General features: G+C 45.8%; 1 protein-coding gene and 1 long non-coding RNA gene across 17 annotated transcripts in view; one reads left to right on the forward strand and one right to left on the reverse strand.

The window, feature by feature from the left end:
• CCDC88A (coiled-coil domain containing 88A) overlaps positions 1 to 14,652 on the reverse strand; it is a 62,157-nt gene extending 47,505 nt beyond the window's left edge. For 10 of the 15 annotated variants that reach the window (XM_027653747.1, XM_027653752.1, XM_027653751.1 and 7 more), the window contains exons 1-3: positions 13,842 to 14,650; positions 13,594 to 13,694; positions 139 to 247 (exon numbers count right to left, since the gene is read on the reverse strand). In XM_027653747.1, the coding sequence (XP_027509548.1) occupies positions 139 to 247; positions 13,594 to 13,694; positions 13,842 to 13,904 (273 nt within the window). In that variant the 5' untranslated portion in view covers positions 13,905 to 14,650. Of the gene's footprint in view, positions 1 to 138; positions 248 to 13,593; positions 13,695 to 13,841 lie in introns of all 15 variants that reach the window. The other 5 variants (XM_027653741.1, XM_027653739.1, XM_027653740.1 and 2 more) reach the window with 4 other exon arrangements.
• An 898-nt stretch (positions 14,653 to 15,550) lies between these two features.
• Positions 15,551 to 16,166, forward strand: part of LOC113952094 — a 14,861-nt gene continuing 14,245 nt past the window's right edge. For both annotated transcript variants that reach the window (XR_003529385.1, XR_003529384.1), the window contains exon 1: positions 15,551 to 15,656. This is a non-coding gene — a long non-coding RNA (uncharacterized LOC113952094). The remainder of the gene's footprint in view (positions 15,657 to 16,166) is intronic.

A 16,166-nucleotide genomic window follows, 5' to 3' on the forward strand; every position in this document is an offset into this window, starting at 1 on the left:
TGACCAGATATATAAACAACCATTCCTACAAGTATCTCAAAATACTCAGCTTATTTTTCTTACGTTCAAAGGCATGGTTATAAAAGAACACTTAGCAATAATTCCAGGCAAAGCACAACACAAGAAGCAATTACTGACCTGATAGTAAGTTTTGATTTGTTTCACCAAAATAGACAAATTTTGAATCCTTAACGAGGCATCATTGTTGACTTTTTTGTTTATCCTCTGATTGGCAGACTTTGGATTGCTGCAAGAGAAAACAGGGACAAAAGAGAATAAATTGAACACACTGAACATGAATCTTGAAACTCTCTCTCTAAAGCTAAAGGTACACTTCATGTGCCACGCTGACAAACTATAAAATGCTGGTTTGCTATCATGAGGCACAAGAAGCAATGTGATTTTTGGCTTTTGGAACACAAAATGAAATACATCATGCTAACACACATTAAATTATTTCAAATATATTTACAGATGATTGAGACCTGTCCACAAAGGGGTTATTGACTGGTATGTTGTCAGGTGTTATCACATCCCACCAGAGTTTTCTCTGGCTTCAGAGAGGAAATCAATCTCTCCTTCCTTCCCAAAGCAGAAAGGACCTGAGCAAATGCAGATGAGTCACCCTTTTTCAATACCTCAGGACACAGCGAGTTATTAACACCCAGTGTGACAACCTTTCCTTGGGATTTTCCATGGCAAACACCACAGAATCAAAGCACTCCCCCTCAACACCCTCCTGAAGCTTTGAACAACCCCTAGGGGATGGCCAAAGTGAAGTTCCTTTTACAGAGACACTCGATGCAGTTGCACAACACAACTCTTGCTGTTTAATGGCATTATTGTGCAGTTTAATGACATTATTATCAGCTAAATGAGCAGCTGGCTGGGCTGCTGAGCTCCAAGAAGAAAGCACCAACCTCTCCCTAGCAAAACTGTGTATTTGCCTTTCACAGCTTGCTCAACTTCCAGCACACCAGAATTTTTGAAGGATATATATTGATGTCTTTCCTTCAGTTTATTGCTCTCAGCATTTCCTGGCTTGTAAGGATATATAGAAATGATAGGAAAAACAGTGCTGGGAAAGGAAGTTGGGTCATATATAAAATGCACTGCCAACACACAGCCATTTATGAAATAAAAGCAGTAAGCACAGCACCCTTTTTTTTGTAGATGTGAACATAAATCTAGGAAAATTGGGACATGGGTAATTGCCTCATTCCCAAATGCTCATCGCCACGATCCTAAAAATACTACAAACAATTAAAGGTACATCTGAGAATAATACATCAGCCAAAACTGTGTGACTGAGGTGTCACCTTGGATTTATTAGTTCAGCCAACCTGTGGCTGCAGGAGGAACTAGAGGGGCTAAAAATAACTCCTCTTTGCAGATGCACAGAACTGAACTCCCTTCCACGCTGAATTCATTCAAATTTGTTAAAATCAAAGAGAAAATCCACGATAAACCCTGCTGACCTACAGAGATCAGCTGAAGTCTCCTATTTCTACATTCATATCTCTCCAAAAGGCAGATTTGGGGCCCTTAATCTTCATGTTTAATCTTAATGACCACGGGATTATCTCGGGGCTTTTCCATCATCTTCAGCAGCAGCATTTCTGCAGCCCCACGTTGGAGAGGACTCTCCCTTCAGAGCACTCAAAGCACAGGGCACTGGAGCTTCCTGGAGATATTGTCACAGCTCTCATTTCGGGCATCAACACAAAACTCAGCGTGCAACCACAAGAATTCACAACCCAAATGTCACCAAAGCCCAGGCTTTGCATTTTCCCATTCCAGAAGCTGTGCTGGAATATTTAGACTGATCCAGAAGCTGTGCTGGAATATTTAGACTGATCTAGGCAGAAGGCATTCAACTTTTTTTTTTTTTAAATCCTTTTTTTTTGGCATGAATTGCAAGAAACTGTTTACTGAGACTGTGAATTTTTTGCTGGGAAAACTTGGGCCACAGACGTGCTCTGGAACTGTATCTTGACCAAACTCAGAGTCCAGTTATAAGAAGCTCTGCTGGGGCAGATGATCAACAATTAAAATCAGAATGTCAGCCTCGGGACAACCTGGAGCACAGAACAAATTTATTTTAATAATTTTAAATTTTTTCCAAAACATTGAGGCAGGGGATCCAACAGAAACCCCCAAACTCTGAATTTCCTTCACATTTTTCAGCAGAACTTTAAAACAGGTAACGGTGACAAGAAGTTGAACCCCTTGCTTTTGAGGATCAACAAAACCAAGGTGCTTGGATATCAGTAACACTGCTAATCTCTACCAATCATTTTTAATTTAATTAAACATGTACCCTCAATAGTTCACTACAGGTAGCAGATTTCTTGGTCGTTTTTGTTTGAGAATGTTGTATTGTCTCATTACTCTTCAAACAAGGGAGGTGAGTTCTCTTTGATGCTCCCAATTAACACTTTAGCCATGACTAAGATGTCTTAATCTGTCCCTCTCAAATACCACAGCACGATGTTGGCTCCACATTTTCCATCATATATTCTTTGTGGAATTGTGTTTTGCCAGACTGGTCCAAGCCAGGACATACTGATTTTCTTACCATGCATTCAAAATAACTAATGAAACACGAGGTGCAACTATTTTTCATGCCAAAAGATAAAAAAAATCTAAACATAAAACTGCCCAAACCTGTATGGCTTAAAAGAACAGCCATAAACCAGTTTACATTTTTCGAAAATTCACTGAAGATTTTAATAGATCACTTCAATATGCTGAATTATTTAATTTTTATGACCAATAAAATGTTTACAATAATTACATTTTTTTTTTAATGCAAAACAGCTCTCTTTATTAGAATGCATTTGCTCCAATACCACTGAAATAAACTGGTAGATGCTGTCGGGAATACATGAGGCAAAGGAAATAATTCAGAATATAAAACAGACTTTTGTAAGAGATATGGTTTTAAAAAGCTGGTTTTAAAGCTGAGATTCTGGTGGCCACTATACCCATTTTTAAGGCCATGATCTGCTCCTTTTTCTGAGGTGGAGATGCTCAACTGCTTCAGTGGCAAACAGCCCAGCAAAATAGGGCAAATCTGTGCACAAGTCGATAGGAAGCAGAGCGGTGAAAGATCCCCTTCAGCAATTTTACATTTAAGAGCAACCTACTTCTGACAAGAGACATTAATTTCAATGGCAGCAAAAGCAGACAGGAGCATCCCCTCCCAGTGATGCATTAGTTTAAAAACTCCTCACTGCAGGGGGAACCTGGGTGATTTGGAAATACTCCCCAGCGTCGTGAATCGCGGATTGAGCCTCCAAATAATCAGGGATTACGGGCCTTTAATTTTTCATTGACCAAAATCTATCAGAAATGGGAATGTGATAGCTTAATGGCTTCATGCTTAAATCTATGCAGACTGCAAACCAGTTGTGTCCCCTCCTGCCATCTGTTCCTTGATGGTACTTAATGATTAAGTCTGGTATCGCAACGCACCCTAATTTTAAATATTCCATTGTTTGGATCTATCCGGGTAAAGTGCAGTGAAATGCTGCAACAGCACTCTGGAAAAAATTCTGTGCAAGTGAACATCTCAAAGAGCAATAAATATTGACTCACAGCACTCACTTGTACAAAAAAATGCTGCTCCCTCACTAAAGTTAAATTTTTTGCAAAGTCCTTTTAACCGGAATGCTGAGGCTCGCTCCTGCTAGCTTCCAAATATTTCACCAATAACAGAATTTTTTGATAGATTTCAAGTAATAAAGCAAGCCTTTCCAATATTACTGTTGGCAAGGAAACAATAAGCGTGCACAAAAAGTGTTTTGCAAAGAGATTTAATAGAGCAGTGTCCTTTTACTGACAAAGCAGCACAAAGTCAAAATAAAAGTGGGGCCTTCCAGGGAGAATAACTGATAATATTTAAGTGCTTAGACATTTGAAGCAACACCACAGCAAGTGGTACACTGAGGCAGTGAAGTTATCAGAAGCAGGAGGGACTAAAGTAGCACTGGCCTTCCCCAGTTGATTGTCTGATCCATGGAAAAATCATCACTTGGGGTGAGTCTGCAGGAAGGACAGTGCTAAGGAATGGGGCAGATCCTGAATTTCCCATATAATCAGTATCACACATGTTCTAGAAAGGCTGGGACAAGATGCCATCCTTCAAACTCCTCCTGCATCCACCTTCCCTACAGAATAACTCCTCACATGGACTGCCCACTGCTGACCTGTGCAGAGAACTAACTCAGCAAGTGTTTATCTGAAAAACAGAGGCAATAAAATCCTCCTCCCTCTTGCAGAGCACCAGGTAAGAGGTGCCAGCCCTGAGACACAATTTGCAGATATTGCCCCAGGCACACTCCATGTGCTGAACACACAAGGGATGTCAACACTCCAGAGATGCTCAAGGCTTCACTTCCCAACCCTGCTTAGCCACTGGATCTTTGTGCACTTACACTGGACCCAGGAAAAGGATGCTCTGACCCTAACTTGGAACGTGCAAACATGTTGAGACAATCCTGCCCAAGCATCAGGGTCATGTATCCCTGCAGGCATCTGCTCAAACCCCCAGAGAACCATTCCAAACACTGAGATACCCCCCTTGCCACAAAACGAGGTATTAAAATTCAGTTTAAGGACCCTTTTCCAACCCTGCACTTAGCAGAGATTGAGAGCCAGAAGTTCAAAGCTGCATCAAACGTTTTTTGCCTCGTGATAACGTGAGCTTTAGGAAGTAGGTCTAACATCCAGAGTCTTTTGGCCCCTGCACAAAACCCCACTTCCCAGGATTATGTCCAACATCATAAGCTATTAGGAGGCTGAAGCCCAATGCCTACTTTCAAAAAAAAACCCACAACAAAACCAACAAAAACCACCCCGACCAACTGGCCTAAAACAAATGGACCGGCCGGTGGGGATCACAGGGAGCCGTGCCAAGGGCATGGGAGTGGATCTCGGGCATATGTGGAGCTCCCCTGCTCCCGGCATCTGACCGGGCTGACCCGCTCCCGGAGCGCTGCCCGGTGCCTGAGCAATCGCTGGCACTGCCAGCAGAGGAGCTGCCTAATTACTCACGGTTCACGTCTGCTCCGAGGGCTGCTGGCCCGCCCACTAACCCCGTGCCCCCCCCCCTTGCCCAGCACAGCACCCCGGGGGCTGCCCTGACCTGCGGGGGACCCCACGGGAGGGTCACAGCAGCACCAAGGGACAGCCCCTCACGTGGGAACACGCAAACAGCCACACGAAATCACGGCGCGTTCAGGAGGCTGCTGACCGAGCTTCGATTTCTCCCTCCCGGGGTTTTAAAAAGAAAAAAAAAACAACACCAAAACAACAGAGCCCAGAACAGCACAGATTTATTTTTCGTCCTGTCTCTGTTTCTTAATAGCAATAAGATGCTGCAGGTGAGCAAAATGTGTGAGGAAAGAAGAGAGGAACCAGTTCACCTGTCGCTGACTAACCACACACTGAATTAACCCCCCCTGAAAATCTCTGAGTTCCAAGTTTAGAGAGCAACCTCTGTTTTTGGCATCGCTAGTATGAAATTACTTTATTACTACTGTTCCACCTTGACCTTGACCACTCCTTTCCTATCACACCAAAAGGTGAAAAAAATCAAAAATTGCCAAAAACTGAACCCAGTGAGTCACTGAGTAACCTGGGTGAGCTCCCCACGACAATCAGTGACAACGTGGAGCTTGCAAAAGGTGAACTGGCCTCCATCAAAGTAAAAAGTGTCACTCAGGGAAAGGAAAACCCATGGGATTCAAAGCATCCCAGAGCACTTCATGCTGCCACTCAAAATAAACACACCTAGCTATTAAAAACTTGAGAATTCTAGAAGAAACGTGAACAAACAAATCCTTTTTTTGAGGAAATGCACGAGAAGCAGAAAGGCTGACAAACACACCTCACTCCAACAACTCTGAGTATCCTCTTGGTTTGCTTGGTCGGTTTTTGAGGGCTTTTCTAACCAGTATCAACTACTGTTTGAAAAGGGAGAGCGAAAATGCTGCAGGACTTGCTCTACATCACTTTCCAAATTAAACTAAAGCCAAAAGATGCCCAGGATGCAGGAGCGTGGAGGCTACAAAGGTCAGGGATGGACACGGCACAGAAACAAACTCCTGAGGATCAGCAATACCGAAGTTTTGACTTCTTCTTCAAGCCCTGATGTTACTTTCCCTCTCAGGGTCAACTCTTCACTTCTGAAATGAGTTCAAACCTGAAGATCCATTCGGTAATTAACAGAGCAACTGAAAACTCCTTCACTTGGCGATTAACACCTCAAAGCACCCGACACTAAACCACCGCAAACATCGACACCCCCAACGATCCTGTGACAACAGCCTGATTAACTTCGCGGCGCTCGGCGCTCCCAGCTCGGCATCACAAGGCGCGGCATGACTTGGCACCCAACATCACAGGGCACTGACGGCAGAAAATGCTTCTAAACAACCTGCCCTGGGGAACGACGTCGTGCAAACACGCAGGTATCCCTCGGGAAGGAACATCAGGAACAGTTATAAAAGCGGCAGAACGGGGCCAGCGAGTTGTCGTCGCTGACAGGAAGCAGCGAGCAGCACAGAGGAGAAGACAATAAACACTTATTGCCCCGAGCAAATGGCATTTGTGGAGCTAACACGCTTTCTAAGACACTTAAAATATGAATACAGGGGGAAGTTGCTACGTAGGATTTTAAAACAATACACACTGATGCAGTCTTCTTTATGTAAGGCTGAAAAAACCTCTTTGGGGTAGTTTGTATGTATAAGGTTTTTTTCTTCTGCCCTACCAAACTTCCAGCACCACGTACTTTGCTTTCTTTGATAATCACAGCACCACCAAGACCAATTTCTCCTTTGGAAGACTTGGAAAAAACGTTCCCTCATTTTCACTCTTGACTTGGAGCTTTGCTGGAGCTGTAAATTCTCGAAACAAACGAGCACTTCAGAGTCAAAGCAGCCTGACCACAGGTCAAACAGCTCAGCACCCGGAGCATTAAACCCACGGGAAACAATGGGCGATCAGCCAAGTGAAATGACACCAGAGCCACCCAAATATTGCAATTTTTGTCACTAAAAAGATCTTCAGCTGTAAAAACAGCACCACAATGACTTCCACTGAACGCTTTTGGTTGGAGCACTATTACTTTAGCATTTCCCTTTCTCACGAAGGGAAATAAACCTTCTAGGAGTAAAATAATAACACTAAAATACACATATTCACCTTTGGCCATACCAGTTTTCAGCCTAGTGACAGTGTGACATTTGTCTCCCTTCTCTGACACATCAAGTACTATCTGTGGGCTGGTTTTGTCCAGCACACACAACACTAAACACACAGCAAGTGTATTCCCAAGCTACCAGGAAATTACACCAGACACTCCTCGCTCAAGGGCTTATTTAAGAAAAACAAAGATACCACACAAAGAAAAACTAGAGCAAATATCTCCCTGAAGCTTAAACCAAGATAGAATTCTGCAATAAACCCAAGTGGGTTTATCTCATATCATTGCAGGAAAGGAAGCAAATTTGGGAGCAACACATTCCAAGATTCACTCAGTGGCCAGGAATCTGGTACACACCATTTAGGAGTTCACCCCTTACCACTTCCCAGTGTAAAAGTATAACAGAAGGGAATTTTCACTCGGGTCAAGCAGCAGCTTTGCTTCCATTCAATGCCTTGGCATCAATTAATCCCATGAAACGAGGGGGAGGCATTTTGTAAACGCTGCTCAACAACAACTGCCTCTGGAGCATCCTGGGGATAAATCCTGCGCTCCCAAACAAAGCAAACCCACAAACAGACTCACGCAGTTATTCCCAAATAATCTCTGACCACCGAGGTCATGTGCTCTAACAAACCAGCAGTTCCAAAAAAATGCCTTGATCCCTAAATAATTACTGCATAGGGAAAAGTGGTGCAGGAGGGGAGACAAGGAAACAAACTGGTATTTAGTTTAGAGGAACCAAAAATAAGATGAACGTATGAAAGAACACAAACCTTCCAATTCCCTTCTTAGCAGAAGAAACAAAGGAGGAAAATCTAGAAGCAGGCTTGTCAAATTTGGCATAGGATGTGATGTGCTTGATTTAGTAACCAATTTGTCAGTTAACATGGGTAGGTTTTAAAGGAAAGATCAGAGCACAGCAATACTTTGCCAAGGTTTGTGGTGTGGAGACCCCTCCAGACCAGCCAGGAAACCTGAAGTAGTGTCCCAGGAAAGAGGTCTGCAGCTCACCTAAAACTCTGGATTTTACTGCTGCCATGATTTCCATGGAGTGCTTTGGAAGAGCAGACAGAAGTAAGTGCAAAGCAAAATCCTCTGAAAATGACATTACAAAAGCCACAGTGAATATATGTCATTTCCTCACCAGAATGTTTTCAATGCTGAAACAAGTTATTTTCAGATCTGAGATGGTTAATCATGAAACAGGTAGACAGACCCAAAAAACCAGCTCTGGATGTATTAAAAATGGTTTTTAATCCAGCCTTTATTCCCTGGCCCCAGCTAGCAGCCCAGACTAAGGGTGGGATAAGTAGTACACCACCAAAATAAAATAAGGAGACAGAGACAGATAATCAAGACAGCACATGAAGAAGAGAGAAAAGAAGTGGATGCATACATGTAGAGGAAGATTAGATGATTTAATTCCTAATCTTCAAAATTCTGCCAGGAACAAGAGCGAAGCACAGAAGAGTTTGCTGCTCAGTAATAAGTCAGAGCAGCCAGGAGGAAGGAAAGGGGACATCAACTGTGGAAAAGGGTACACGTGCATAAAAAACCCCCAGTGAAACATAAGCCAAGATCAGACACTTCAAACATTCCATGTTCAACCCACACCTTCTTCCCTTTTCCTATCAAGCCCCTCAGCAGTGCAGGTACCAGCCCACGTGCCCCTCATCTGCCCAGTTCAGAGCTCACTGCAGGCAGATGTTCCATGAGGATGATGATGATGATGTTTTCCTTTTCTGTAATCAAAAGGTTTTAATCCCAACAGTCCTGACCGCGCTGCACATTGTGCTGGACCCGTTTATAGAGGAAAAATTACTGTTAGAAATCCATCTCTCCTGAAGAAAAATCTCGGCCCTGCTGCTGCTGGAGAGAGCAACAACTCCAGACTTTGAGAGGGAGATGTACCTTGCACCTGTGGAAACCAGACAGAGCACGTCTGAGAAGTGGGAATCAAATGCACTCGCTACAACAAAGTGAGAAAGGTGCAGACTTCATAATATTTGACCTTTTTTTCCTAAAACAGATGCTCCTACAGCCAAAGTCACCCATTTAATTTCCCTCTTTTCCATTTCCCCACCCAGCCAGAACCTGCCTCTTGCTGCCTGGTGTTCCCAAGAAGGAGTTAATTGGAGCGGAGTGGCTGTTCCTGCTCCCTTTCCCAGAGCAGGCAGCTGGCTGCTGCACCAGAGACCGAGTCCAGCTTTCAGGGAAAGATATAGGCAAGCCAGAAGTATGGGCTGGCAGGCTCCAGGGCTTGGAAAAAAAGCTCACAAGTGAAGACTGAGAGCTCAGAAGAGCAGCCAGGGCAGCAGTCCACATTCTGGGCACACACCGCCAGAGCCGGGCAAGGAAACACTCAGCCCGTCCACCTGGAAAATCTGAGGGGTGGGAAAGGCCTGCAAGTGAATCCAGCCAGGGAAAAGCAGTGGGAGAACAGCAAAAGGGGGAAAAAAACCAGGAGGAGGATAAAATATTTCGCCCTTTGAAGCGGCTTTCAGCGTGTCTGGATGCAGCAACTGATATGGAAAGTCCTGGTTAATAGATTGAATTAAGAGCAAAGCTATAAATGGCACACTGGGGTGCAAGCAGCCAGGTTTTCCAGACAGTGGATTAAATTAATTCAGAGTTTGGGTCTGCACGTTACCAACCCTGCACCCAGTCTGTGTCCAAGAGTTCCTTTTAAACCAGATTTCTTTCCACAACTGCAAAGCACAGTAAAATAAAACAAAAAAAAAAAGTAAAATAGAGTTTCGAGTCTTTGTTGCTTGACCAAATATTAATGGTGGTGGTAAATGTAATGAAAGCCCCAATCTTGTAACTACTTGCAGCTGTCTGTTTTTATTCAAAGGAACTAGCAAGACCCTTGTCAGTCTGGGAACCACAGCTCATACTACAAGACTCCCAGCATTTCTTACACAATCCTGTTGGAATTCAGTGAAATATCAGAGAACAAGAACCCATCAAAGACGTGAATTAAACAGCACTCAGAAAACGAGTGTTTCTGTAAAGTTACCTTGATGTTTTTGGATCAGAGGAACACAAACAGCACAATGCTCAGACTATAAAAAGCCCCTGAGGTGATGCCAGTCAGGTGCTGGAAAAGTACCTCTGGGACAAGCAAGTATTATTTTACTGCAATTGTGCTGAGATGTGCAACAGGTGACTAATCCACTGAATGACAGTGGTTCCCTGATGTCAGCACTGCACACAACAGATTTGAACTTTCCCATGTCAGAAGGATCATGATATAGAGGTGCAGGGAAGGTAGGAAGGGTTCCTGGCGTGTCCCCCCACCTCCCTGCCCTGGCAGAGCAGCCCTGCAGTGATCTCTGGGCTCTGATTGATTTGCAGGCAGCGTGACCCCCTTTTTGTATCAAGGAACACAAAGATAAAGGCTCAGATTTAGAAAGACAGATGGGTTTCTGTGCCCAAGTATCAGATAGTGACTGATCCCAGCAGAAGGTAGGTAACCCAACACTTCTGAAGAACTGGGCCTAAATTTAAACAGGAAATTAGAGGCATTCTCTCAAGTCGGGAGCTAATATTGCAACGCTGGGATTCTCCTTAATTAAAAACAAAATTAAAAAAAGCAATAATTAAATTAGCCTGTAGCATCTCCAACAAAGGAAGAGCTCTTCAGATGTAACTGGACACCGAATGGAATCTGTGCAATTTTCACAGGTTCAGAAGTGTCCAAAAAGCCAAAGTCAAAAGGCAGACAAGGAATGCAATGAATTTTCCCCTCTCATGCATGAGGTACTAACAAACCCAGTGCTGACAGACCCTGCAGCCTCAGTCCCATCAGCATCCTGCAACTACTCCAGTGCTCACACCTATTTCCTCTGAATCACTACAATTGTGGGAAATAAAGTTGATCCAGACAAGCACAAGGAGAAACAAATCCTGTCCTGACAAACTCTCCCTGGTAGCTGATGGAGGGCAGGATTAACTCTTTTCTGACCGAATTAAAAACCTTCCCTAACTAACAAAGCCACTTTTTTTTTTTTTTTTTTTGACTGTGTCACTGTTTGCAAACCATGCCTAATCCAATATTAACACTCACTTCTAGGGTCACAGAATTGGGGTTTCCAACATTTGGCAAGAACACAGTTAAGTATTAAAGTATACAGGGAGCAGGAGCACAGCACCTCTGACAGCCTCCACTGCCAGAGCTCCTCACCACAGAGCTTGTTCTCGTGGGAAGTCACTGAGAGCTTTAAAAAAAAAAAACCCAAACCAAACCAACCAACCAACAACAAAACCTCCAATCCCAACATTCTCACGAAAAACACCTCTCTTTTGAAGTCACGTGACACAAACTTTTCTGCCACATTTCTTCAACACGTGGTAGTTAAGAATGAAAGGAAAATAAAAGAAATAAAAATGGCAAACACTGGAAATAAGTTCTGTTGATGGTTGGTTGGGGCTGCCTCTTTGAGAGGCTTTTGCAAAGGAAGATGTGTGCTCAATAAGTGGATGTTCAAGGTGAACAGGACTGGAGGTGAACACAGCTTTCCACAGTGACTTCACCACTGACAGACTCAGTCTGCAAAACATGAAACACTTTTTCCCCTCTTTCAGTCCTGGCACAAAACCCAAAACAAACTGAACCCTCCCAAAATATGAACACAGTCATGAAAGGCAATTCTGAGCAGTAACCAACCTCACCTCCCAAATAATGTATTTAAAGTAAAACACACCTTCCAGTGTGGGTACATATTTCTAAAATTAATTTCATTTGTACACCGACCCTTTTACGTTCACCTCTAGTTTCAGGTAGTTTTTAACTGTTCTGACTTACCAAACTATTTCCAATTTACATCTCCAGTGTGTGGGTTTTTTTATACCTCCACACCCAGCACCTCCTGAGCAAACTCCAGCAATCATGGCATGGGGTCAAAGATGCACAAAGTCAAAGCCAAACTCAACACACGGTGCCTTAGGCACGGGAATGTTCCTTCCCAACAGTTTTCCACTTTACAAGCACGTGCCAGGTATCAATTTATACTCACTGTTAAAAAAACTCCTGATAAAGTTTAACTCCAGGACTATATTCTTCAGAATCACCTTGTTCCAGTGCTAAATTTGCCTTCCCTGAGTCAAACTTCTTTACCAAGTAGAAGCTCTACATGTTAAATGCATGGATGTAGCTGACAAGACATTTCATTCACATGTAGCCCAAGGAAAAAAAGAAATTGTAAAATAAGAATAATGCACCACAATGGACTCAGGTTTGTTTGGGTTTTTTTTTCCCAGAAAGTTCAATTCCACCAAGTTTTCCATGTTTCTCAACACTAGAGGGAATATTTTAAGTGAATACTTGGAATTTTGGTTGAGCAGAGGTAGGTGACAAAGAAAACTGTGGTTGGAAAAAGATGTGAATACCAACTGAACACCAACTGCACGAACTTTTAAAGTCCTAAATATGAATAAAAAACTACAGAGTAAGAGGATGCCCATCCCTGAGCAGTGTTCCTGAGGAACAGCTGCCAACACAAGCTGCTCGTGCACTGATGTACCCAGTTTCCAGCCACAAGCCTAGTTTTCCATACCTGTACAAACAAAAGGCTTATTTCTCTGTGAAGACCTAAAATATCAAAAAAAAAAGTAGAAATTTTTGCACTAGTAACACTTTTATGAGTCTATCCCCAGACACCTGACAGAAGTGTTACTCTCCAGCACTACAGTAGTGGGCAACATTCCAGTCAAAATGATGATTAACAAAAAAACCACTGTCAAGAAATCCCTCTAACAATCAGAGTTCTCCAATGAACGGTTTACAAACCCCTGTAAAAATGGTTCTTGTGTGGTCTGCACCCGGAATACACTCTCTACTCTCAAAATATCAGCTCAGCTGCTATCCACTCTGATTTGGAAGCGTGGAAAATAAAGAGGAAGGAGTTAAAGGCCAGTCCATTTGCTCAGTGAGCACTGTGTGACTGGCATGCCATCCTCAAGTTGTAAGTCACATGAACCAAGATATGGATTAGAATCTTATCAGCCAAGCAAATTTATTCACATTCTTGGTTATGAGCAGGACTTAACAGTAGAATGAATCCTTACTCCTCTCAGTGGAAATCTGGGAAAGTATTCACAGTCATCCCGTTTTCCAGTAAATTCTCCAGCCGTGATTCAGCCTGTAGCACACTATACATCCTGCAAATACATCCCTCGGACATTGCACGGCATCTGCCAGGCTCCCAAGCCTCCTCTTCACTCACCACAAAAGAAAAATTTCCCCAAGGTCAACACGGGGAGGGAAGGAAAGGATTTTTCACAAGGAAGCAAAAATACAGGAGAAATCGAACGGCAAAAAAAAAAAAAAAAAAAAAAAAAGAAATAACCCTGAGGCAGCGCCTGCCCACACTCACATTTGCAGCATGACTTCGTTCAGATACACTCCATCCACCAGCGCCACATATTCCTCCAGGTTGGTCCCATTTCCTCCGGCTAACGGTCCGAATGTCTTAACCTAAAACATAATGCTCATCATCACCACCACCACCCTGACATTAACTCCACCTCGCTCTCCTGCCGCAAGGCACTTCTCGTCGAACAATGAGCAAATAAAAGGAGTAACGGGGTGGGGGGGGGGGGGGAAGGCAAAATGAACGCTTACCCAGGTGACGAGAGGGCTCGACATGAACTGCTCCAGAAGGGGTGTGAAGATCTCGTTCTCCATTTTACAAAAAAAACGCGTAACATCAATGCAGCTCCTCCGACGCAAAAAAAATTAGAGAAGTCCTTCACTGCAGCAAACTCTCTGGAATGCTCCGAGGATTCAGCAGGAGCGAGCGAACCCCATTTTTCCAGGCGATGCAACAGCAATAAAAAAAGTCAGTGCGGGGGCAAGCGGGATTTATCCTCCTCTTTCGTGAAAAAATGCATCTGCAAGTCCATCTACGCGCATTTCAGCCTTTCCATTGATGCCCGTCCCTCCCTACATAGCGGAGGGGTGGAAGGAAGGAAGGCAGGAAAGAAAAGAGGGAGGCTGCCTAGCTACTGGGATTCTGCATCAGACAAAAAAAAAAAAAAAAAAAAAAGAGAGGAAGGGGAAAATCTGCTTCAGCAGCGGCAGCGCCTCAGAAAGGAAGGAGAAATTCCAGCAAAACTCCGCAAGCTCATCCTGCCCGTTCCCCACACACAAAAAAAGCCCCGAGGGAGGGCGGGCGGGCGAGGGGAGCAGCGAGGGCAGAGCCGCCCGCCCCTCTCACGGCCGAGCCCCCCGGGCTGCGGCTGCACCAGAGCCCCGCTGCCCCCCCGCCACGGCACGGACCGGGAGCCACCCCCCGGAGCGACCGGGGGCTATTTTAAACCGCTTCCCTTTTCTACCCCCTTCCCCTTTTCCACTAAACTGCGCCTCCGGAGCGCGGCAGGACCGGCACACGCCGCCCGGCCCCGCAGCCTCGCCCTTCCCCCGCGCCGGCCGCCTCCCCTCAGGCTCCGCTCTCCCCTCGCCGCGGCCGGAGCCCCCCGGACCCCTCCCCAGCTGTTCTCCCGCCGCCTCCGCGGCACCAGCTCCGCCGCCCACCGCCGTCGTGCCCGCAGCGGGGCTGCCTCGCCTCAGCCCGCGCGGCCGCGCCGCATCGCTCGCCCCCTCCTCGCCCCGCTCCCCTCCCTCCTTCCCTCCCTCAGCCCGCTCTCCCTGCCCGGGGCGGCTCCAGCGTGTGGATCCCTCCGCCCGCAGCCGCGTATCCCTCCGCCGCCGCCGCGCGGGGATGGCGGCGCGATTAGAGAGGGGCGGGGCCGGGGGGAACCGCTGCAGGACGCGCGCCCGGCGCGCGCGCGCGATGCGGCTGCGGGTAGAGCCCGGAGCCCTCAGAGCCACGAGAGACCAAACCCCTCAAACCTCTCACGGTGTCCCCAACCCTCAGAGTGTCCCCAACCCTCAGAGCCCCGAGAGCCCCGAGCCCTCAGAGTGTCCCCAACCCTCAGAGCCCCGAGAGCCCCGAGCCCTCAGAGCCTCCGCGGAGAGCGACCGGCAGGCTCCTCCGCCCATCTCCCGGGGAATAAACGTGCCCCGCAGGGAAAGGCTCCTCCGCCCATTCCCTGGGAATAAACGTGCCCCGCAGGGACGATGCTCTTTCATTCCCCAAAGGGGAATAAAGGTGCCCGTGAAGGGAAAAGCTCGTCGCGGGAGGGATATTTCTCCATCTCCCTCAGGAGAATAAAGGTGCCTGTGAGGTGAACAGTGCGGGAGGGAGGGAAATGCTCTTCCATTCCCCCCATGGGGAATAAAGATGCCTGTGAAGGAAAAAGTCAGCGAGGGAGGGATGTTCTCCATTTCCCTCAGGAGAATAAAGGTGCCTGCGAGGATAAAAGTGCGGGAGGGAGTGAGATGATCTTCCATTACCTTCATAGGGAATAAAGGTGCCCGTGAAGGAAAAAACTCGTCGCGGGAGGGATATTCTCCATCTCCCTCAGGAGAATAAAGGTGCCTGTGAGGGGAAAAGTGCGGGAGGGAGGGAAATGCTCTTCCATTCCCTTCATAGGGAATAAAGGTAGCTGTGAGGGGGAAAGGGCGGGAAGGAGATGCTTTTTCACTGCCCTTAGGGGAATAAATGTACCTGTGAGGGGAAAAAACTCGGCACAGGAGGGAGATGCTCTCCCGTTCCCTTCTTGGGGAATAAAGGTGCCCGTGAGGGGAAAACTTGGCAAGGGAGAGAGATTCTCCACTCCTCTTAGGAGAATAAAGATGCGTGTGAGGGAAATACTCAGTGTATGAGGGAGATGTTTTTCCATTCCCTTCATGCAGAATAAAGGTGCCCATGAGGGGAAAAGGGCAGGGAATAAAAGTACCTGTGAGGGGGAAAACTTGGTGCAGGAGGGAGATGCTCTTCCATTCTCCTTTTTGTGAGTAAAGATGTCTGTGAGGGGGAAAACTCAGCAGGTTTTTTCCTCAGGAGGTGAAATCCAGAAGCAGGACAGGTTTCCTCCTCAGGAG

Source organism: Corapipo altera, unplaced genomic scaffold (assembly GCF_003945725.1).
Source record: "Corapipo altera isolate COAL_440 unplaced genomic scaffold, ASM394572v1 70, whole genome shotgun sequence".
In the NCBI taxonomy this organism is placed as follows: Eukaryota; Metazoa; Chordata; class Aves; order Passeriformes; family Pipridae; genus Corapipo; species Corapipo altera.